The 25,291-nt window shown below is 37.0% G+C and overlaps 1 protein-coding gene across 2 annotated transcripts in view; it reads right to left on the reverse strand.

Annotated features, from left to right (window-relative positions):
* Positions 1-1,117: 1,117 nt before the first annotated feature.
* Positions 1,118-25,291, reverse strand: part of LOC149578446 (Regulator of chromosome condensation (RCC1) family protein) — a 94,380-nt gene continuing 70,206 nt past the window's right edge. For both annotated transcript variants that reach the window (XM_089829177.1, XM_089829182.1), the window contains one exon: positions 1,118-2,662. In XM_089829177.1, the coding sequence (XP_089685303.1) occupies positions 1,235-2,662 (1,428 nt within the window). In that variant the 3' untranslated portion in view covers positions 1,118-1,234. The remainder of the gene's footprint in view (positions 2,663-25,291) is intronic.

Raw genomic sequence — 25,291 nt, forward strand, 5'->3', positions numbered from 1 at the left:
TTTTGAGAATACATAGGTTTTGAGTAATTTCCTCATGACAGTTCTTATAAGAAGGCCATCATACGGATGGTGAAATCTCCTTGGCCATTTTTGGTTGCAAAATCATTATCAACCTGGATGGAAAGCATTAAATTTGCAGCATAGGAGACTAGGCAAAAACTCCATTTTATATATAATTAAAGTACATAAATGTATCTGTTGCAATCAAAGGTTATGTTTTTGTCTTAAAATAGTACATTAAAACAAGAGAATATGAGAAAACCCAAAAACTGACTTGAGATGGAAGCAACCAGGAATACAAGGAAATTATAAAAGAAACTCAAAAATAGTATAGTAAGGAGGTCATTCCGGAGTTCAGGGATAAACACTAAAAATAGATACCGTTAAACAAAGTGTCAGCATGCAGGGGCAAGGAAATATAGATGCAACCTCAGGGTAGGTATTCAGCATCATTTATATTTAAATTTGAACAGTTAAATCTCAGTTCTAGTTTTGAACTTTCACCTTTCAGTTGCAAATAGCTTTTTGATTTTGAAGGAAAATTCTAAGGAATCACTGAAAAACGGACAGCACATAGGTTTCGTAGTTATAAAGAATAAGCATGGTAAATTAAGGAGGCTCGTGTTTAATCACTTCCCTGTGTATTTTTTAAAAGAAGCTGATTAGGACATTTAAACAAATACATTCTCAATAGGTAATTTGATTGTTTAAAATCTTTGCATTCATTAAATGCCCTAATTATTGTAAAATTTCCGTGTAAGCAATGCAATTTGAATTTAGTATAAGAACATTTCATGATGAGAAAAAAGGCACTCAGAAACTTATTGTGGAAGGGCATAAAACATAATCACAATAAAAGCACTAAAAAGGCTCAGAACCATCAAGAATGGATGTCAAGGACATTTGAAAATTGCAGCGATGCTATGTAGAAGCCAGCTCTGAAGTATGAAAAGGTCACTGTTTACAAGGAAAAATCAAGGTTACTTCCAGATGGAAGGTATTGTATAAGTGAGAAGAAACACAAAATGTGAACGTATAAAGTAGACAAAATGGTAGAAATTAGAATGGTATGATATGGACGGTTTATAGGCAAGCAGCATGCTGTCCAATAAATAAATGAAAGAAAAGTAAATGTCTCATTGTCATTGGAAGATCTATATTAATACATTGCAAATAAGTATCATCCACTTTTCGATACAAGCACCATTCAAGCATGTTACAGTTCAGTATAGAATCAGAACGGTATGCTTTTGTTATTATCGGCTGACCCTGAGCTGAATGAATTCAAACATTGACGAGTCCACTCATTTATCTTCCTTTTCATTATGATATCTTTCACCTTGGAACGCATAGTCCTATAGAAAGCTTCCATGTGAATAAGCTCACTATTGCTAGCCAACTCCATGGTTTTATCCCATTCTTCCTGAATATCGAGTGCATTATGCTTATTGACCATCTGCATCATAATATGACCAGGGTGATGATTACCAAAAACAGAACAATGTAAAATGTTTGCATAGTGCTCCACTGTTCTTAGCTTATCCCTTAGAAACTGTACTTCCTCCTCTGCTAGAGACAATCTATTCCCCACTTCCATCAGCCTGAATTTAGCCAAATATGCATGTTCATCTAGGTCGGTGTCATCTTCTGTTTTTGTTAGCTTTTCCATCATCTCTTTTTCATCCCCCTCTATAAGCCCCTCATTGACATCCACTTTGTGCACTGCAGTTGGTGGTGGCCAGATAACCTCGCAAGGAACTAGACTATCCAGTGTGTTTCCTCTGCCTAAAATACCATTCTGTCCACGACCCCATGCCCAAAGCTTGAAACCATTATCTGAAAGTAGAACAGTATGAGCAGCACCACAACCCACTTCAACAGGAGCACATATTAACAAATTATCTGAGCTCTCATCTACTAGTTTCAAAGGATAAAGTGCATCTCCACCACCCACACCTGGTGGTCCAATGTTAGGGCAAAGACCAAGACCCCTCTCCATTCCCCAGACCCAACCATCACCTAGTTCTGAGAAGACACAGGTATGGAATAATCCACACTCAACCAGCTTGAGTGAGACAGGTTTTGGCAATCGATCAACATATTCAGGAAACAGCTTGTTCTCAGTAGTTCCATGTCCAAGTTGGCCATTCTCACCAAGTCCAAATGTCCAACATAAGCTACCTTCCCCACTTGAGCATATATTACTGTACTGAGAAGCTTCAACTGATTCAGAACAAAGGACTGCATACTGATTTAGTGATGTAAGCACAGCACTGTGAAATGCCCCACAGGCGATGGCAAATGGCTTTCCAGTATATGGCTGATTGAAAGCTGTCAAGGGTTGAGGAATTAATCTACCTTCTTTATAACCTAAACCTAGTTGACCATGTGTATTACTGCCCCAAGCATAGCATATTAGATGCTCTTCTGTGATGGTTGATCCATGATTAACTAAGGCCAATACATGTTCATTACCACAAGCTACTTTAGAAACAGAATAGCCTTGAAAACCTTGAACAGGTTGTGGGGTAGAAACAAGAGAAAGATGAAATGTCTCATTCTTGTTTTCATTTGACAGCATAGGACAGCGTCCCCACATCCAAAGGATCCCATGTTGATCAATTGCAAGTGACATCATTCCTCCTGCCTTGATGGCAATAGCCTGCAAACTTATAGTCAATCATCATTTAGTGGTACAAGATATTACATCATGCAATCAATAATATGGCATTTTCTATGTTTTTTAAAGACGTTATAATTATCAGCTCTCAACCAACATCAAACAGAATAAGAATATTCTTTGAGCAAATTTTTGGACATGCTTAAATCAAAACACATAACAAAATGACTGAAAGTAGATGATCCAATATATCTGAACATAAGCACGCCAAGAAACTACAAAAAGATAACATGTTGCAGATTTAAATTGAAAAAGATCAAAGCACACTTACGACTTCATCAAATTCCATTCTCTACTGCACCATCTATGTTTACCATGGATTGGCTAATGTGATTAAGTACTGCATCATTAACCACGTTTGAATAAAGCTTCTGTTTAAAAATAGGTCATATGTGAAATGTTTGCATAACACATGGCGCAGAGTTCTAAAGCAACAATAGCACAAAAGCAATGTAGGGATGCACGCACCCAAATACAGTAATACCCATTATATGGTTCAAGACATGGATGGCTCTTAAGGGAAAATGTTACTAATGAATTTGGTATAAAATTATTTCTTCAGACTGTGTAGTTATCATTTTACTACACTTTATCTGTTGAACTCATTTATTAAATATTATTCGTCTCTCTATGTATATTTGTATATCCATGTTAGTCTAATCAGTGGATATATTCTTGGATATTGTCTTGCCAACAACAATTATCCTTACAGAATCACACCAAGTTTAGACTCATGGTATTGCGAACCAGGGCACATTATACCCCCTAGATCTGGCAGGGAAATCAGGAATATGTTTGAGGTACAACTGGGATTCCCCCATCCCAAAATATGGTTGACATCAACAGGAATGCTTTTCAATAGACTACAAAGGAAGAGAACATTTATAGTAAGAAATGCCAAATGTAAATTGAACATATTCAGATAACAATAACAGACAATACTTGCAAAATGTTACAGATCTGAATACATTTCAATGTTTCCATCGTAAATTTTTCAAAATTTGGAGTTCAAAGCTTCAATTACCAGCCTTAGGCTATGATGAACATATCAGAAAACTAAAAATGCATCCAGGGCTCAACTGGCTTGTGTTTAATCACTGAATGCAAGTGCTCATCGACCTTCCTTGGGTTCATCACTGAATGGCACTTCATTTTACAATTTCTTAACCCTAGGCAATTTGTCTCCCATCTTCTTGTTCTCTTAAAAATATTCAAAAATAAATCTCTCCAAGAGGTAAGAATATTCCTCCAAATAAAGCGGATGAAGCCATAGATGGACCGATTTCTCATGCAGCCAATTACTGAGTAACCTATGACAAGTAGAGAACTGTGTTGTGCTCAAATTTGAATTCTCAAAATTGAGACAACCCATGCGAAATTCAATCCATATTCATAATTTTCTCCATAAGATAGATGATCTGAGATCAAATTGCAAATGTAATGGGATACTCCATGCCTTGGCCTTAGTTTCACATCCTTCAGATGTCATTTTCAGAGGTTTCCATCAAGCTTTCCTTTGTTTTTCTTGCAAAATCAGAGGCTTTTCTCTCCTGACTGCAAGTGCTCGATTTTGGAAACATTTAGTCTTTCTTTATTTTTCTTGATTGTTTTGTTTAATTTTAGTTTTGTTTTTGTCCTTGATCTATTGCTTTTTGAATTTCACTCATTCTTGTAGGACTAATTTCGAGCTGTACTCTAAGAGATAATAACAAATTAAGCTACCTGCAAGTGGGGTTTTTAAACCGGACTGCAAGTCATTGTTCTTTGTTCAAAAGCCCACGACATGGAATCAAAAGACCACCAAGGCCTCTTAAGTTGTTTATTTAGGCTTTTTCTGAGTCAACTAGTTTTGGGAAGCATTCACTCGTAATCGGAAGATAAAAGTCCACCATTGCATTTGAAATAATATTTTTGAAGAGAAATCATTTTTTTTAATAAAGATGTTATAATGCAAGTGGGGTTTCAAAGCCTGCATGACTTCTACATGACAAAAAATGCTTGCAAAGGTGCATATAAAACCCACCTATTCTCTTAAAACGTTGTCTTTCAAGTTGATTGCAAGCGTTTTAAGGAAAAGTCTATGTAGATGAGCTTTTAAAGCCTGACTACATACAGTGATTACAACATTTCCAAATTTCGTTGTAAAGATGTGTTCAAAGCCCACCTTTTTCTCTAGAATGACATTTTTAAAAGGAATTGCGAGGTGGTTTAAAACATTGTCCATATCTCCCACCTTTTTCTCTAGAATGACATTTTTAAAAGGAATTGTGAGGTGTTATAAAACATTGTCCATATCTAGTCGGACTTCAAAATCCCAACTACATGATATGAATTTGAGCCCATCACTTGTAATGACTATTAAAAACATGTTTCCGTTTCCATTAAAATGTTGGACTTTTTAGAAATAGTTTTCAATGCTGAAACATGTGTAGAAGGGCTTGCAAACCCCATCAACAACTTAGGCGTCCGGTGTTTTGAACATTGCAAGGCATTTTAAATATGGTTTTTATACTTACAACATTAATTACGAATCTTGTCTTGGGTACTTACAAGCGATTTTGAAAGAGCAAAAGCATTCTAAGTTGAAACGTTGCATATAAACTCTGATTTTGCGCAAGAATGATTCAATTCTTTTCCAGATCACAGCTTGTATTAATTAATCCAAACCCCATGCTAATTTTATCTCTATTGCAAGTTGACTTGCAATTGCATGCTGAAACTACATTTGGGACTTTGAATGAGTCATGGAAGTGTTCCTATCTTCTTGCATTTCAATTCTCATGCTTGGCCATTTGTCAAGAGGCTATCATGGACTAAGATTGAATGAATCTTGGAAGTGTTCCTATCTTCTTGCATTTCAATTCTCATGCTTGGCCATTTGTCACGAGGCTATCATGGACTAAGATTGAACGATTCTTGGAACTGTTCCTATCTTCTTGCATTTCAATTCTCATGCTTGGCCATTTGTCAATAGGCTATCATGGACTAAGAATGCATTGATTTTTTTAGAAGATTTAATCAATTTTGTTTGTCCAGACTCCATATAGCTGCAATTTGAGGATCTTTTCCCAATTTCGAATCAGCAGAGATTTGGGGGGTTTTTCTCAAGCTTAATGTAATATTCTGAATGTGAGTTTAACAATCAAAATGCTGAATATGTGTATGTATTTATTGTTGAAAGGAATTTCGTCAAACAATTGTTAACAATTTGAATATACCTCTATTCTAGCATTAAAGAAAACTTCACCAGCTCTAATCACAAGTCCAGAATTTGTATTTGGAAATTTTATCAAAGGTCCACGAATATCACGTATTTCTAACAATTAATAAAAGTTCAGAATACAACACTACTGCTCAGAATTTTCTCTAACTCAGAATCGATGACTGTAACCGTTAATAGTTTAAGGAGTCAAAACACATATATTCAGTCTGACACCTTGCATTTGTCACATTCATTACTTCACAAAGACAGCAACAGTCAACCTTTAACATAAATGGAGTGTAATATCAGTGTGGAAGTTTATGTCAACACAATAGGAAGTTAAAGAATTTCTGACCTGTGTTGGCATGCCGTCCAGAATAGGTATGAAGCTGGCCGAACATTCCACCATCCAATATAATCACTGCTGGAATCGATTGCAATGCACAAAGTGTCCACGCACGCTGAGAACAACCGGCCTCATGACCACCCTGCTTGACATAGTATCCAGCCAGTCACATTTTTCTTTTAAACCAGCCCGCGGCACCACAGAATCTTACTCACGTCCTCCCAAACCGCCTGTAAAAATCAGATGTGTGCTATTGCTAAAACCTCAGCAAATCCTGATTGTGCATAACGTGTAGAGTTCCCATCCTAAGTCGCAACTCCCAAAAATCTCCCACGTGGGTCTGTTAGAATGAAGTGTAGCTGTTCCAGATGTGCCGACCAATGAAAAATAAAGACAGTGACCTCCACGCAGACTTTCCTTGGGTTATTACACTAGGAACCAGACTTTTTAATAAACCGCTTTTATCACTGGAAATTCGAAATACCAAGGGATCTCAGAATATGCAATGACTAACTTGTTCGGTATTCCTTACCTCCCAATAACTCACTTTACTGGAGTGCTTCTACCTTGCCAATTCTCTGCCCAACCTGTATAGTGTTGAATAGAAGGAAGATTGCGATGACGTCCAACTTCCTTAGAAAACTTCAAACTTGAGGGTTTTCGTCCTCAAGGTTCAACCAATCACATTTAAGCAACCAAAACTCGCAATATTTCTTTCATAAATTCTTGTATGTTCTCTAATCCTAAAACAAACTCTCATTTATAACCTCGAAGTGAGAGAAAACACAAGGAGCAAAGAATGTGGGATTAAAACTTCATTTTTGTCCTATAGTCACTTAAAGCCATTTTATAAAGTAAATAGTTTTATAACATTAAAATGACTTAATTCCATGCACTTTAATTTGCCATGCAAAAAGAGGGGTAAAAATTTATTAAGACAGAAAGAAATACAACAAGGAGAGCTCAACAAGGAGCTCGATCCTGAGCAACAAGATCATCAAATTCTTGCACCATCTCAAAGGACAGTTGCCCCCTATCCCTAATATTCCAACCCGGATCATGACTAGAAGCCCATTTGGCTAAACAATCAGCAGGTCTATTCCATTCTCGCGGAATATACTTGAACCTAATGAACTGAAAAGAGGAAGAGAAGAAAAGAATCTGCTTAACAACAGTGACCAACTGCCAACTAACATCCTCAAGCTCTTGCGAAGAAAGCATGTTCACCACCACCTGGGAATCAGACTCACAAATAATCTTACTCCATCCCCACAAGCAACACTGTTCCACAGCATATAAAATAGCCTGAGCTTCCATGAGATTGTTAGTGTAATCACCCTTATGAATTGAGAAGAAAAATTTAACATTCTCAGAACTACAACGAGCCACTTCGCCAATACCATCAGTGTTAATTTTCAGAACTCCACAGGGAGGAGGAGTCCAGTGCCCATCCCGGTTAACCCGACCCTTCCTTTGATGGTGAAGCTGCCTGGACATAGAAGGAAACCTATGAGCCGCAACCCCATCCTGCAGATGAAAATTGAGGCAATTACAGATAGCAAGATCAACCGGATCCATACCCCCATCAAGTTCACACTTCACAAGAATAGTTTCCTGGAGAGAATGTGATATTTTCCACCAAAGATGCAAAACACCAAGCCGAACATCTTGGAATATGCGACGATTCCTCTCCAACCAGATATGCCAAAGCATGAAAGATGGGCCAGCAATCCAAGCAGCATGGAGAGAAGAAGACTTGGAGGGAGCACTACCCAAGCGAGCCCAGAACTCAGGCAAAGAGGAAGCATGCCGACAAGAGCAACCCCAAGCGCTCCACCAAAGATGCCATATCTGAGTAGAATAGGAGCAATGGAAGAACAGATGGGAGACAGACTCCTCTCCATTACCACACAAAACACAATAAGAGGGGCCCTGAAATCCACGTTTACAAAGATTATCCCAGGTAAGACAACGGTTGTGAGCCACTAGCCACAAGAAAAAATTGCACTTGGACCAAGAAACTTTATTCCAGACTTGCTTCCACCAAGGGACCTCAGCATCCCCAAATAATTGTCTAGTTATCTCCTGATACCCAGCAGAGACATGATATTTACCAGACAAGGTACCGCCCCAAGCCAATACATCTGGACCAAGCAAAGAGGAACACTCTCTAGAGGCCAGAATTTGAGAAAGCTCCTGACGATCCATGTCTGTACCTCCAGGAGGCCAATCAGAGGAATGCTTCCATCTATAACCAACAACAGGTCCCAATTGATAAGGAGTCTTGTAATGAGCCACTTTATCCCATCCAGCGGCAAGAAAAGAGTCACAAAGAGGCTGAAGATGAGGGTATATGGATAAAATGGAAGGGAATCCATCCCAAGCATCAGACCAAAACAAAGCCTGAGAACCTCCTTTACATATCCAGAACAGACCCCTCTTCACCAACATCGCACCTGTCTTCAAAGTATGCCAAACCATTGAGCCACAACCTTCAAGAGGAAGTGCAGAAACAGACCAAGGATCAACACCATGAAAATATTTATGAGTGATAATACGAGCCCAAAGTTGATGTTGTCCAGAGCACCATCGCCAATAAAGTTTAGCAGCCAAAGCTTGTCTACTCAATAGAGCAGAACGAAGACCAAGACCACCCTCCTTTTTAGGCCTACAAACAGTTGCCCAATTAACCAAGCTCCATTTAGTACTACGCAAATTACCACTCCAAAGGAATTGTCGAGAAAGAGCATCAAACTCTTTGAGAAAGTAAATAGGTGCAGCATGAACCATGCTTCTATAAGTAGGAAGAGCTTGGATAACAGTTTGAAGAAGAGTAACCCGGGCAGCAGTACAAAGCCATCTATGAGTCCAATGATTTACCTTATCCTGAAGCTTGGTAATCAAATTTTGCCAGAAGAGACGTGGCTGCCTGGAAACAGCAATAGGAATGCCAAGATAAGTCAAAGGAAGTGAACCTATCTGAAACCGTAGGATACCAACAATCCTGTGCTGAATAGAATCAGGAGTGTTAAAAAAGTAAATGAAAGATTTGTGCTCATTAACTTTCTGGCCTGAAGCTGCCAAATAAACGTCCAAAGCATGTCGAAAGGCTTCAGCTTCCTTGATCCTAGCAAGACCGGCAAGAGCAGAATCATCAACAAATTGAAGATGGGAAAGAGAAGGTAAGCCATTACCCCACCGCCAGCCTTGAATAGAATTCTGGGACACCTGATGCTTAATGAATCTGCCCAAGCCTTCAGCCATGATGATGAATAGATATGGGGAGAGAGGGTCACCCTGGCGAAGGCCTCTAGAAGCACCAAATAGTTGTGAAGGTTGACCATTAATAAGAATAGAAAAAGAGGCAGAAGTAACGCAACTCATAATCCAACTCACCCAGTCAGAGCTAAATCCAAAAGAAAGAAGAATACTCCTTAGGAAGCTCCATTTAACTCTATCGTAGGCCTTAGCCATATCCAGCTTAACAAACATGGCTCTCTCCCTTGAAGTAGCCATAGAGTGAATAGCCTCAGTAGCAATAACCACCCCATCCAAAATTTGTCTTCCAGCAACAAAACCACCTTGTTCTTCTGAGATAATAATAGGAAGCCACATTTTCAGTCTCTCAGCAATCAGCTTAGTAATAACTTTGTAGACCACATTACATAAGGCAATTGGTCTAAAAAATTCCAATTGATTAGCACCCTCTCTCTTAGGAATAAGAGTCAAGAATGTAGAGTTCAAAGCTCGAAGCATCTGCTTGCTAGCATAGGATTCTTTAACCACCTCCAACAAATCATGATTAATGATGTCCCAAAATTCCTGAAAGAATTCAACTGGAAAACCATCAAGACCAGGAGCCTTCCCCTTAGGCATGCCAAAGACCACCGCCTCCAGCTCTTCGAAAGAGATAGGACGCATGAGATAATCATTCATTTCCTGAGTGATAAGGGAAGGAATACAGGACAAAATAATATTTTCTTCATTATCAGCAGGAGGAGAGTCCTCAGAGAAGAGGATAGAGAAGTACGAAATAGCCTCCTGGAACAAAGCTGGCAAGGAATTCAGTTGGATACCTTGAGAATTAACCAAAGAAGAGATAGTGCTCTGATTCCGGCGAGATTGCACTGTTTTATGGAAAAAGGCAGTGTTTCGATCACCTTCCTGGAGCCAATCAACTCGAGCCTTTTGCTTCCAAAAAATTTCCTCTCGAAGTTCCCATTCTTCTAGAGCTCTAGAAGCAAGGGATTCAGCCTGGCCAAGATCCTCCGAGAAACCTCGATCTCTAATCTCCCTTGTGATGACATCAAGATTTTCTTGAGCAAGCCTCTTCATAAAGTGAAGATTCCCAAAGCATTCCCTATTCCATATCTTGAGCTGCCTTTTAACATATTGAAGCCTTTTAGAAAATGAGAACATTGCAGTACCATATGCAGGGGCACCATCTTTCCACCAACAAAAAACAAAATCATGAAGAGAGGTGTCACGAAGCCACATCAACTGGAACTTAAAAGGAGGATGCTTCGGAACATAAGCCCCTATAGCGGAAAATTTGATTGGCCAATGATCTGAACCCCTCCAATCAAGGATTTCTGAAGAGATAGTACGGGTGCCACTAAGCCAAAAGCAAGAAACAAGAAATCTATCCAGGCGTTCTGAGATAGCAGCAACACCAGTCCTGCGATTATTCCAAGTATAGAGGCCATTAGAAGGCTTAACATCAGAGAGATGCAAAAGAGATATGTGTTGCCGAAGAAGAGCAAAAGAAGGCCCCAATCTAGCCAAACCACCATGCTTCTCTTCTAGACTTAAAACTGAATTGAAGTCCCTTGCTAACACCCAAGGATGATAAGGATGACAATTTCTAACATATTGAATATGTTCCCAAAGTTCCTCCTTTCCCACAAGATCAACAGGTGCATACACATTAGTAACCATGATTACCTCTCTTGAGTCTAGAGCAGAAGCTACCATAGAGAGAGCTGAGCGAGAAGACATCCAGCCAAGAGGAGAAATTTTTTGAGGATCCCAAAATATAGCTAAACCACCAGCACTGCCTGTTGCCCCAACACACTGGCATTGGCCACGAGACCAAATACTAGAGGCATGTTGGACCATAGACTCCACAGAGAGCTTAGTCTCTTGGATACAAAAAACATCAGGACTATGATCAACCACCAAGTTATGAATAGCCCTTTGTCTAGGGATGCTATTCAACCCCCTTACATTCCATGAGAGAATAATCATCATTGGGTAGATTTGGAAAAATGAGAATCCAAAGGTTTCACTGAACCAGACTCAATCAATATATCTCCTGTGAGTTTAATCTTCTCTTGGTCTGTTTTGCGCCCACTCCTTAGAGGGGGAGAAGAAGAAGCCCGCTTAAAGGGTCGAGGCAGCAACCCCAAGGGGAGAGGAGATCCCTTGCCCTTACCTGATGGTAGCACATCCTTAACCAAGTCAGCCAAAACAACATCATCATCTTCCAACACTGCAGGAGTCACCAGAGCCGCTGTCACAGGAGCTATAGGAACCTCACAATTTTGATATACTACAACTTGAGATGCCCCACAAACATCATTCGGAACAGATCTCTCATCTGGGCAAGCTGGATCAGAAGAGATAGGAGGAGGAATACCCTCCTCTAGAACCATACTATCTAGCACCTCAAAATGGTTAAAACCTGAATCAGATAATCTTTCTTTCAAAGGCCTCTTTTGACCACGTCCCTTAGCTCAAGGACGAACAGGGGTAAATCCATCCTTATCCTGCATTGGAGCCTTACCCTTACCTGTAGCATCTTGTGGATTCATCCCCTTGGTAGTATTAACCATTTGAGATTGTCCTTTCCCTGTAGTATCTGCCAAACCACCAGCATTTCCAGCTGTAGACCGATCCACTCCTTTGAAACTCGAGTTACGGGGGCACTGCCGCAGTAAATGACCATACTCATGACAAATCCGGCAACGGAAAGGGAGGGATTCATAATCCAACTACTGCACCCAAGAAGAATCCCCCAGACAAATTTCCAAAGAATCTGGTAATGGGTTATTCAAATTAATTTCAACACAAATTCTAGCAAAAGAAATAACCTTTTTATCGAGGGTTTGATGTGCGATCGCAGCTGGCTTCCCCAACAAAGCAGCAATTTGTCGAAGGATGTCTTCACACCAAAATTCCAAGGGAAGACGAGGCAAGCGAACCCAAACTGGCACTGTTGAAGGGAGATCCTCAGCAGAATTAAAACCTGAATGCCAAGGTTTGACAAATAACCCCACATTGTTGTAGAAATAAGGGCCTCCTTCAAAAACACGATCACGATCAGACATGCAAGAGAATACAACAAAAAAATAACTATTCCCTGCCAACATAATCTCCATATCGCCTTCCACCTGCCAAGAGCGGCGGATCCATGCCTCAAGAGCGAATAGGGAAATCCGGATTCCAAGAAATTTGCATATCAAAGCATGCTTGGTCCAATAATCAATGTCCTCCATTACAGCCGTTGGAGGAATAACCAGAACAGGGCGATCATGGCTACGCGGAAGACAACCATTAACTTTTTTCAGCTTGGAGCTCTCCCCTGAATAAAACGATTCAGATTGCATTGCATGCATAGTTGGAGAAGAACCATCTGTTCTCACCAACGGAGAAGAAATCCCAGGCCCTGCCATGCAAACAAAAAAACCCCCAATCCAAAATTGACTGCAGAAGATCTCCAAAAACACCGACGCAAATTATGTCCAGTAGCTAACAATCCAAACAGAACAGAAAAATAGTAAAGATCAAACACCAAGAACAGGCTAGGGGAAAAACCCTAGCCCAGCCGGCAGCCAACGCTTCTCAGAGACTCCATCACCATAACCAACCTTCAAAAATATCTCCATGCACTTTAATAAAGTTCTGAAGAAAATTAAATTAAATTTACATTGTGACTGGTAGGCATCCTGTTAGATAATGTCATTAATCTATCCAAATGTGGAGATAGATTAAACCAGCGCCCAAAATACTAGTGCTAAGAAGGGGACATGACACTTAAAGTCTTCTTCTTCATTGCATTTTGATTCTCAACAAGAGGTATGAGTTATTGCTTTTGTTCTTTAATTTGAAGAGTTTTGCATGAAGATTTTTCCTCTTTTTTATGCAAAAACATCGAGGGTTTTGAGTCTTTATTTTTGCTTTGTTTGCATCTTTACAAATCATTTTCAGATTTGTCGAGTTTTGTTTGAGAATATCGTTTTCAAAAACATTACAAGCTCTTCCCTCTTCCCCCAAAGAAAGAACTTCAAGAATGTTTTTTTCCCCGCTAGAAAATAGAATTCAAAACCCTGTTTGTGAGTTTATTTTGCCCAAAAAAGTTTAGTTTTTCCTTTACTTGCAAGAGGTCTTTGAAACCCCACTTACAAGTGTCTTCCAAGCACAAATGAAGTTTCTTTCCAACCTGCAAGTGGGCTTAAAAAACCCATTTGCAGGCAGAAAATCTTTCCAATATGTTTCCACCAAACCTAAACACATCAATCATTGAGCATCCTGTAGCAGCATGTGTTGATCCCACAAGTCTCAACTGCATGAAGATTGTGAAATATAAAGTGGTGTCATTGATTGGCAACTAGTCGGAGGAAGAAGACAACACAAGGTATTATGGTCACCGATAGAAGACTAAACCGGTATGCACGTATATACACTACACTACCACCAATAGACGAGAAAAAGGTAGTTGATATAGATCATCAACAAAGTGAGTCACCATGGATGTGGCAAGAGAGAGAGAGAAACGGCAGAATGGATGTGACAGAAGGAAGAGTGAAACTCCAGAAGCAGGCAAGGATGAAGCCTACTATTGGTTCATAGATAGACTAGCGGGGCTACCAATCTAGACCCTCGAAGTAGGGGTCACAGGTTTCCTTTGAGTGGATCAAACATGGAATTCAAAATTTGAATTTGAAATCGAGCGGGATAATTTTGTTATGGGTAACTGTGCCCTAACATTGTAGAATGAATATAAGCGCTCAGAACACAAAGAAGTTGTTAAATAGAAGGTTGTTGAATAGAAGGTTGTTGCCATCAGAACATGAACTGCTAGAGAAGAAGCCAAAAGAGAGAAGAGTGTGTGGGGCAACACACAAAGATGATCAAAGTGCAAGCGAATAAAGTAATTGTAGAGAAAGAAGATACAACAAGAAGTTGTTTTAGTACAACCAAATGGAGAGGTGAGACCGAAGAACTCACAAAGTAAACGAGGAGATCAGTACATCTTCGAGCATTAACGGTGGAGATCTACAAGACAAGCCAGTGCCACATTTCAGGTCTTATACATTTGATTACTTTCTTATCATTCAATCTAGTTGTAGCTCTTAACAACGCAAGGTTCAGTAACAAGTTTTTTGTAAAATCCTCTAACAAGGCACCTCTCAAAAGGAGATTTGTAAACCCTTTAACAAGGTAGCTTTCACAGGCTCCCATAACCCTGACAAGTTATACACATTTTTAATAAGATGTGTTTCTTGAGGGAACCGTTGTAGCTCTTAAAAGGGCAATCCTTTACATGCAGTATAAGGGCAAGTGGGTATATAATCCCCACCGTGGTTCTCGTCCTCTAATTGAGGGTTTCAACATATAAATCTCTGTGTCAACTTGATGAATGCTTTTGTGCGTGAATACTTGCTTCTACTTCACTGCATTTATCTTTGTTTTGGTTGTTAAGTGGTTTATTTAGTTTGTTTAGAGCAATTAAGGGAGTCAATGGTTTTGAAGTCGGTCTGATTCACCCCCCCTCTTAGTACTGGTTGGGACCAACAACGAAGGCCGATAATGGATGAAGTAGTAGGAGTTGTGTCTTTGTCAAACATTGAGTTTATTTTCATCATGCATTCTATAATTTTGTTATTGACAAATGACATGTAATTGGGAAACAAGTTATAATTGCAAGTGACCTCTTCACCTATAAAGTCATTCCATGTAATCAAATTGCAAGTCAAATACATTAGGACTTGCAATTTGAATAAGTCAAAGTTAGCTAGAGAATAGGTCAAAGTTTGTTGGGTTTCTCCCACCTTTCTCACTCAACCCCTCACCTATTTATAGAAGGGAGCCTCACTGTAATTTTTATCTTTTGGGAAGGCAAGAAAACTCTACCAGTTTATAAATGCATTTTAAGACTTTGAGTTTGGATGTAAATAAAATTGCTTTCAACAAAAAAGGTTGGTTGTTTTGAGACTTTATGCCAATCCAAACTGTTATGTGTAAACATTTTCTTTAATTGATTGTGAGTTTGATGCTTTTGATCAAAAGGGATTTGAACTCAATATTGCTGACTTTAAGCTACGTATTGTGTTTTGAGTTATAATTTGGTTTTGAATTTGGTCTTGCAGAATCTGGGATTCACATAGGATGCTCAAGCAACAGAATAGCTTGCAAACTTTTAGTTGCTTCACTTTGTTCGTTTGTGCATGCAAGGTAGAATACATGTTGGAGACTTTGAGTTTGAGCTGCATACATGTCATTCTTGCTCTCAAAATCTCATATTGAGCCATGGAAAGACTTTGAGCTTTCATAAATTTGTTAGTTACATAAAATGTTGGTAGACTGAAGATTATTCTTACATCTAATCTTTGGTTTATCAGAAATTTTGACCCAACAGATACTTCGTAAGTAAATTACACTATTGCTTTAAGATTGTGTTGTAATAGTAACATCTATTTTGGAATGAGAGAACAGAATGAATGTCTCTGCATAAATTATTTTAGCGTAAATAATAGTTATGCATTTTGTTGATTCCAGTAGCTATAAGAGGGGGGGGTCTTCCTTTCCTAAGAATTAGGAGAGACCGTACCTCACATGTTGTGGTTGGAACCACTGTCTTCCAACTGATACTAAAAAGTTATCGGTTGCAAAACATCCACAGTTTTCTAAGTTGTGGTCATAGTGACTTGCAAAATTTCCACCCAAGAAACTGTTGTATGAAACATATTACTTCACCCTCATGCATCCTCCACCATAATTTGTCTGAGGCAATTGTAAATCTTCCTTAATGTAGATTAACTCTAGAATCCACTACCAAACCACAAGCTGCAGTACAGGGAAAGGATTCAAATCACAACTCAGAGAACAATTGCACAAGAAAACAAAAAATGATGTGCTTAATGCAATTCTTAGAAGTACAAGAACAACCCATCATAAAGTCAGCCCCACTACAACAATGGACGTGTTATTTGAAGCATAGTCGAAAAACTCGGACTCGGCAGTAACTCTGTTGGCCTAATTGTTTGAAAAACTTGGAATTACCAAAAACTCGACAAAAAAATTGATAATAAATCGGCACTTTTATTGAACATTTAAAATGTATTTACATAAATTAGCATATAAATTTTATAATCACAAATTATATGTAAAACTATAAAAGTATTGACATATATGTCAATTATATGTAAATATATTTGGACAGTTTATATTATTGATTTATTTTGGCAATACATATATTGTTAATGTTTTTACATAAATTTAGTATATATGTAAATTATATATATATATATATATACTATTGATGCTTTTTTAAGAATATAAGTAATCTTCTTCCACAATATATTTTAATTAAAGTAATATACATCAATAGTTTTTAATTATTTTAATCAACTTCCTCAACCATATAAAATGTATTGTCATATACATCAATTGTATGTAAATGTATGTAAAATGTATTTACTTTTAAAAGCACCAATGATGTATAATTCAAAATTATATTAATTATATTCAACTAATTTATTAATAAACATTGCCAGGTGTTCTATTTTTAAAATTTCTCAACTCTTGCCAACTCAAGAAAAATGTAAGCCCTCAGACAGATTGTCACTGGGAAAATTTAAACCCATCAGCAATTATTATTACCAAACTGGAAACCCTAACGCAGAAAACATCTATTTCGTCCTTGAGTTGACTTGATTCAACATTTTTTGGGAGATAAAAATCATTTGATATGGCGATTTGCTCTAAAAATTTCGCAGCGATTTTTTATTAAACTCACCGCCGAGTTTTGGAGCGATTAAATCAGCATCCATTTCCACCTGCGATATATCGCGACTTTGGCAATTTATCGCCAATATTTTTAACTATGCTAGAACAGTTTAGAAACTTGGAGTCCTTAAAAACTCATCAGACCCAAATGTTTCACCAACTTAAGGACTGGGAAAAAAACCTAGCAATTTTTTCAAACACTGAAAAGAGTGTAAATTTGTGATAACCGAAGCATGCAAATTACAGATGTCCTTCATATATAGATTTTTTTTAAATTACATTTCAATACACATCATGGATCACAAACCAAATTCAATACATAGCTTCAAATTTCAATATAAATGAAAATTACAAAGTATAATTTCAACGTTCATAATCTATATATTTTTTCTACATCTAAGGCTCTTGTATGGCTGTGTTTGTTCTCAAACTAGAGGGTAGTATTGTAGCTTCTTATTAAGGAACAATATCATCCTCAACAGGAGCTGCAAACATACTATCATAATGTGAATGTGATGACCTCCCCCACTAATGCCTCTCATTTTATCTCTTAAATTTTTTTATCTACTACCTCCCTCTCTGAATCAGCTATATCATCAGCAGTAAACATGGGATCCACATTCTCGGCAATCCAATCTGAATATGGATCAATGTCATCGAGGTGGAATGCCCTATGTATCTCTTGTGCTTCCATCTTTGCATGCAACTGAAGGTTGTAATGCATAACAAGGCAATCTAAGTGTTCTTGAGCCAACTTGTTGCATTTTGTGGGAATAGCCTCAAAAACACTCCAACTGTGCTCACAAATTAAAGCACTACAAAGCTGGATAAAATGCAGCTGGCAAGCTTTTTAAGATTAGATGTTGCACCAAAATCTTCCTACAACAAATCTGCTAAGACAATATCTATAACTTTGTAAGAATTTTGGCAAACTTAAACAATACATGAAAATGAAGAATATGTGTTTCTATACCTCATTGCAGAAAGGATATCCCTGGAATGCAAAAACATAAAAAAAAAAAACCTTCCCTCCGAGCCTTTATAAATTTGTAAGTCATCTGAATGATGCCAAGGTTTTTATCAAGGACCATACTCATCATACATGTGTTGAGGGCCTGAGGCAATCCATAACTTCTTCATCAGCTTTGAATGAATAGAAGAAGATAAACTTAGTGGCTCATAGTATGAATATGTTAGTGGAGTCATCAGTTCCACCTCTAGTCATTTGACCCACTCAAAGGCTTCTATCGTGTTTGACCCACTCAAGAAGTGCTGGACCAAAAATCATAACTTTGATTTGATTTGTAGCAAGTATTTCACTGATATACAGCATTTGCTTCCTCAATTTAATCTAAGGAAAACTTGATTCTCCCAGGAGCTATGACCATTCCAAGCAAAACCTTTGATTATACATTTGGTGTTCTATGTAAAACGTTGAAATTTATGCCTGCGTGATTGTCTTGACTATAGAATTATTACCTATCTCCTGAAAATGGAACTATTGGGAAAAATTCATGACCTGTAATATCTGGGTGATTAAGTAAAACACATAAGTTCCTACCGTAGTTGAGTGATTGGGCAGAACCTATTAATACCAATTGTTATTGGATGATATGGTAACATCAGAAATCTTTAAATGTCCATGATCGTTAGATGTTCAACTAAAGATCCAATGAACTTCTAAGATAACCTACTAACCAAAATCTTTGAGAGCACATGATGTCTGTGATAGTGGTTACATAGCCATGAACCCTACGCTTGCTAGTAGATATCACAAGACATATGGTGATAAAAACGATTAAATGAATAAAGTACTTCATGACTATTGTGCTATAGTATTTGCTAATTCGATTTGACAGGAATGATGAAGAAAATTTTGATTTCTTAATTAGTTGTCCTTGGGGTTATGAATCTCCAAGGACAGCAACCTGCTGGACATGATTTGGTAATGGTTTCAATTCATCTAATACCCAATCGGTTATGACTGACTAATGTTAACCTTGCTCCAATTTTCTGATTCATAGAGAAGATATCCATTATAGTTTTACCAAACCTAACTCCCAAAATACAGGATTCAATATCCATGCTAATGGCAGTGCACATGTGAGCTATCATCTCATCGTCTTACCCATGCAAATAAATTTAGGGAAAAGAATTCGGAGTTTTAGAAAGACGAGTATAGAAATAACCACAAAATCAAGTATGAATTTTGTGATCCTCCTTTTCCAATGCCACTTTCCTCATTATCCTCTACTTATGCATTTTTTCCTTAAGATTTTTCTCATTATTGTCCTCTCTGTTTGTTTTCTCATTTTTAGGTTCATAAAAGTGGGAATATCTTGTGCATAAATATGTTTAGGATTGATTTTAGGAGTTGTGGAATGCAAAGTTTGATGTATTTTTTGTTACTTCTTTTCAATAAACTTCTTACTGCTTGTCAAAGGGGTTCTAGAAAAATCAAAATGTCCCTGACCTTGAATGGGGGACTTGGGATACGGATGTCCCTATAGACGCAATAACTAGTCATCCTTGTGAAACTCTTGGTTGCAGAGACAATTAAAAATATTCACTGCATTCAAACTCTTCCCTTTTCTACTTGACCACTGAAGATGTTGAAATGTGTTTCACACTAAAAGCAACACATGCACAGAATATTTTACTAACACAAGTGACGAGATGACCATGAAATCTATAACCTTTTTGAAGCATATTATATAGATTATGGCAAAATCATATTTGAGGAGAGGAATAAATCATTCCCTAGGTGATCTTCAATCGTCAAAAGAAGAATATCATATTCAAAGTTAAAACAAGCAACCTTAAGCAAAATGGAAGCTTAACTTTACCAGCAATTAGTTGAATTTATTTGTCATTGAGTACCCAGAATCATTTCAGACCTTCCATACCAATTATGGTGCTTATTTGGTTAATTTTTATTTTCTTCTATTGCCACCAACCCTCTTTTCTGCATTTTTTTCCAGGCATTCTTCAAATCTAATATAGAACAATCCTGATCAAAATGTAATGTCCAAAATTTTACATCTTCTCATTCTGCTACTGTTCGCCAGTTTATAGGGTTTCCTAAGCATTCCAATTTCGCAAGGAGTGTGATTTTGGGTGAGTTTAGATTTCAGCTTCAGAAGGATTCATCAATAATTGCTATTTATAGTAAGTGCTTGCATGGCATGGATCTTTCTATCTTTAATTGGGGTTGTTGTAATCTCCCCTACTCTAATGTTGTCAACTAACATATCATTATGCATCAAATCTTATTTCAAGAATTGATGAACAATATTTAATAATTAATATATATAAGTCAAATTTCTTTCCTACTCTTGAGGAATATGTAAATTATTAGGTTATAGGGCGCTAGACACCAATCTACAAGGAAGCTTCCTCAAGGCATTGGAATTTCATGTTCGAACCCATCTCGGAATCTCCTCAAGGCATTGGAAACAAATGTTCTTACCCATCTCAGAATCTTCCTCAAGGCATTGGAAATGTATGTCCTTACCCATCTCGGAATGTTTCCTATCTTGTGAGGTTTCACTCTGCATCTCCCATATTGGTGAGGACATATCATTTTAACTTAAAGCATATCACAAAAGGCAGATCAATATTTCATATCTCTTTATAGTGCAACTTATAAATTATTATGATATATTTGTATATCCTCAAGATATGTGTTCATATTCATTTTATTTATAATCATATTATGTATTTATTTATATTGATATCTATTCATATATATATATAATAATCATACCATAACCAAAATAACAAATTAATCTACCTTAGTAGGCGGGTCCCTTCCATATCCATACGCCTATGTTACTTACTTGTCTAGTCTTGGGATTGCTCCCTCCTCTTGTGACATCCACGTCACCTTTCTCACGGTGACCTTTGTATTTGTCCTCTTACTTGCAAAATGAGCTTCACCCCCGTCAGTCTTTGCTCAGTCTTTGTATCGAGTACAATTTGTGCAGTCTGTTCTTGTTCCGTGTGTACCTTCCTTCATAGCACGATCGTGCTTTTTGCTTAGCCCATAGATCCTCCTTATCCTCTTTTGTCCAATCACGATGTTTTCACATTATACTTTGTCACCCTATTTAAATACTTCATTACATGATTCCAAGGTACATGCCCTTTGACAAGTGAGCCCCATAGCGGTATATTACATTTGTTTAGAATTTTATGTTTTGTATATATTATTATTGTTAATAATATGGATTTGTTTTTGATTAAGTAAAAGAGATTTTTTACAGGGGTTCTAGAAACCCACCAGTTAACAAAAAAAAACTACTTAAAGTTAAAGTCTAGTATCAAAGCAACAGAAAAACAACAAGCCATACCCAGCCATCAAAACTAGACAAAATACAAACAGCCAAAGCTAGGGTTCAGACAAAAAACTAGGAGCACCGATTAGGGCACCATTTCTTTGACCAGCTCCACCTTCTTGAGCTTCAACTCTCCCATGGCCTCAGCCTCATCAATCTTCAATTGACTATCATCCGGAGAGACCTCCTCTTCCCTCTTCCTATTTTCCGATTTCCTTCTTTTGCTCGGGCTCTCAACCTGCAAAGAATCATCTTCATCATAATATGGATTTGTTATTTGTTATATACTTAATATATTATCGACTCATTTAGGATGTAGAATTAATATATTCATTTGTTATTTTTACATTTTGTATATCTTATTAATGGAATTGTGTCAATTAGGATATGGACTGAATATGGACATTCCAATCATGATTTTTTCACATTATACTTTTTCACCCTATCTAAATACCTTGTTACCTGATTCCAAGGTATGTGCTCTTTGACGAGTGGGCCCCATAGTGGTATATTACATTTGTTTAGAATTTTATGTTAGTGATGTTTATGTTTTGTATATATCATTATTAATAACATGGATTTGTTGTGTGTTAGGATGGATATATATTTAAGTCAGTTAGGATGTAGAATTAATATATCCATTTGTTATTTTTACATTTTGTATATGTTATTAATGGAATTGAGTCAATAGGAATATAGACTAAATATCACTTAATAATGTTGATAATAATTGTTTAGAATCATTTGATATTGTTCATCTAATTATTCAATTATCATTTAAGGAATATTTATTTGATTAGTGATTGTCTAATACTTAACTCAAGGAGGGGATATTACAGTCCTACCCTCCCAAAATTGCTTGTCCTCAAGCAATTATTATGATAGGTATAGTAAATGCATTATTATTTTGTCTAAACTTTGATTTGAACCCATAATTTGTTTACATTATAATGAGCCAATTAAGGTCATTTATGAAGTGCAAATATATCTTCTAATTGAAGAGATCTATGCTTTGGTCCCCATTCTCGTTATATCTAAAACACCACTTTTTCCTCTCAATCTCTCTTCTGTGACAAATGTGCCATGTTTCCAAGGTTCTTGGCATTTGTAGCATAAATTGTTTTTCCTAAGTTCATTTTTAAACATTAGGCTCTTGTCATTTCTTTCCTCCCTATGGAAGGTTCTAGTACGATCATTTGAAAACTTATTGTTTGAAGATGATTCCACATTCAAAGTTGTTTCTATTGCATCTTCAAAGGTGGCAGGTTTGAAAGCAGCTGTCAGTCCTTTTATACTCTTTTAATCCATCCACAAATAAATGGGATAATGTTTCCTCATCCAACCCTATAACTCCTGTAGAAATTCTTTGAAACCTTCAAACATATTCATTTACTATCCTTGTTTGAATCTGTTGAGTTAATCTTTTAAAGTCTTTTTGCAAATGATGATCAAATCATTTAATTAGCTTTTGGGAACTCATAAGATGTTATGTTGTCATATCCTTGGCTACAGGTTCCATGGTGCCAACTGCCACCAATCATAGGCATCATCTTCCAAATGCAAGATGGCAAATTGGATTGCATCTTCTTCAATCATGGGATTAAGGGTTAAGTGTTTAATTTGAATAATCACCCTTGCCAGTGATTCTATTAGGTCCATCAAAGTTGGGAAAGGTGACTTTAGTTAATTTTTCTTGTAAGTCCTGGTTAGAGAATTCTTTTTTCTCCCTGAGAAGTTTCTAGCCTTTTTGTCTTCACAATACTCTCTAAAAGATATATCTAGTTATGTTCAGGATGTAATTTTGAATACATTTATGCCAATTCCGCTGTGTTATGCTACTCTCTTTTTCCCTAGGAGTTTCCTTTCACAATAGGAATGATAATTTCTTAGCTTTGGGTATTGTTGTTCTACTATTATTTTCAGAATGATTGGTAGGTGCATCTATTGGAATTTCTAAGATCATTTATTGAATTGTTCATTTTTCTTATGGCTTTCATGAAAGTCTAGGCTCGATCATTTTGTTCTATCAATGTTTTGGTTGTCATTTTCATGAACCTTTTGAATTCGTTATTCATTGATCCTCCCATTGTGTTCTTTTGTTTCTTTTTTTCACTTTCTAATGCTCTTTTGTCTCTTTGGTCTTTTTGCATTAACAGGATGGCAAGATGACTGCTCTGATTCCAACTTTAATGTCCCCTACTTTCCTGTTGTCAACTAACATACATCATTATGTATCAAATCAGTCTTATTTCAAGAATTGATTAACAATAATTTAATAATTAATACAAAGTCAAGTTTCTTTCCAGCTCTTGAGAAATATGTACATTATCAGGTTATAGGGCAATAGACACCAACCGACAAGTAGGCTTCCTCAAGGTATTGGGACTTCATGTTAATACTCACCTTGGAATCTCCTCAAGGCATTGGAAACAAATGTTCTTACCCATCTCGAAATCTTCCTCAAGGCATTGGAAATCTGTGTTACCCATCACGAAATCTTTCCTATCTTGTGAGGTTTTACTCTGCATCTCCCATATCAGCGAGGACATATCATTTTAACTTAAAGCATATAACAAAAGGCAGATCAATATTTTGTATCTCAATATAGTACAACTTATAAATTATTATATATGTGTTCATGTTCATTTTATTAATAATCATATTAGGTACTATATTGATATCTATTCATATGTATATATAATAATCATACCACAACCAAAATAACAAATTAACATTACCTTAGTAGGCCGGGTCCTTTCCATGTCTGTGCGCCTACGTTACTTGTTTAGTCTTGGGATTGCTCCCTCCTCTTGTGACGTCCACGTCACCTTCCTCAGGGTGACCTTTGTATTTGTCCTCTTGCAAAATGAACTTCACCACCATTGGTCTTTGCTCAGTCTTCATGTCGAGTACAGTTTGTGCAGTTTGTTCTTGTTCCACATGTACCTTCCTTGATGGTGAGGTTGTGCTTTTTGCTTAGCTCATAGATCCCCCTTATCCTCTTTCGTCCAATCATGATGTTTTCACATTATACTTTGTAACCCTATTTTAATACTTCAATATGTGATTCCAAGGTACATGCCCTTTGATGAGTAGGCACCATGGCAATATATTACATTTGTTTAGAATTTTATATTTGTTATTTTTATGTATTGTATATATAATTATTAATAATATGGATTTGTTATTTGTTATAGACTTAATCTATTATTGAGTGAGTCAAGATGTAGAATTATTATATTCATTTATTATTTAACATTTTGTATATGTTATTAATGGAATTGAGTCGATTAGGATATGAACTAAATATCACTTAATAATTAATAATGTTTTGATTAAGTAAAAACAAGTTTTAAAGGACCTGAAGCCTTTTACAAAGTATTAGACATAAATAGCTAAGAAGCCTGCGATGAACTGTGCATCAACACTAGAGAAACAAAACAAACTAAGACAAAAGCCTTAAAACAACAAATAGGGAAAAAAAAAACAGCAAAAAAAGGTAGCAAAAAGACAGCACCAGGATAACTACAAGGTGTTTAGTAAATCAGCAGCCTGATTTGCCAGGACATTCATGTTCACTGCAGAGGCCTTCAGGTGATCAATTTCTTTGTCTTCCACAACCTCTGATTTCTTTGAATTTTCTCTGGTACATTTACTGGGCCTATCCTTAGACCCATGAATTCCCCCCTAAATCTAGATTGTTCAATAGAGTTTTG

The sequence above is a fragment of the Cupressus sempervirens genome, chromosome 1, assembly GCF_028749045.1.
Source record: "Cupressus sempervirens isolate cs-2001-9-10 chromosome 1, ASM2874904v1, whole genome shotgun sequence".
NCBI classification, from domain to species: Eukaryota; Viridiplantae; Streptophyta; class Pinopsida; order Cupressales; family Cupressaceae; genus Cupressus; species Cupressus sempervirens.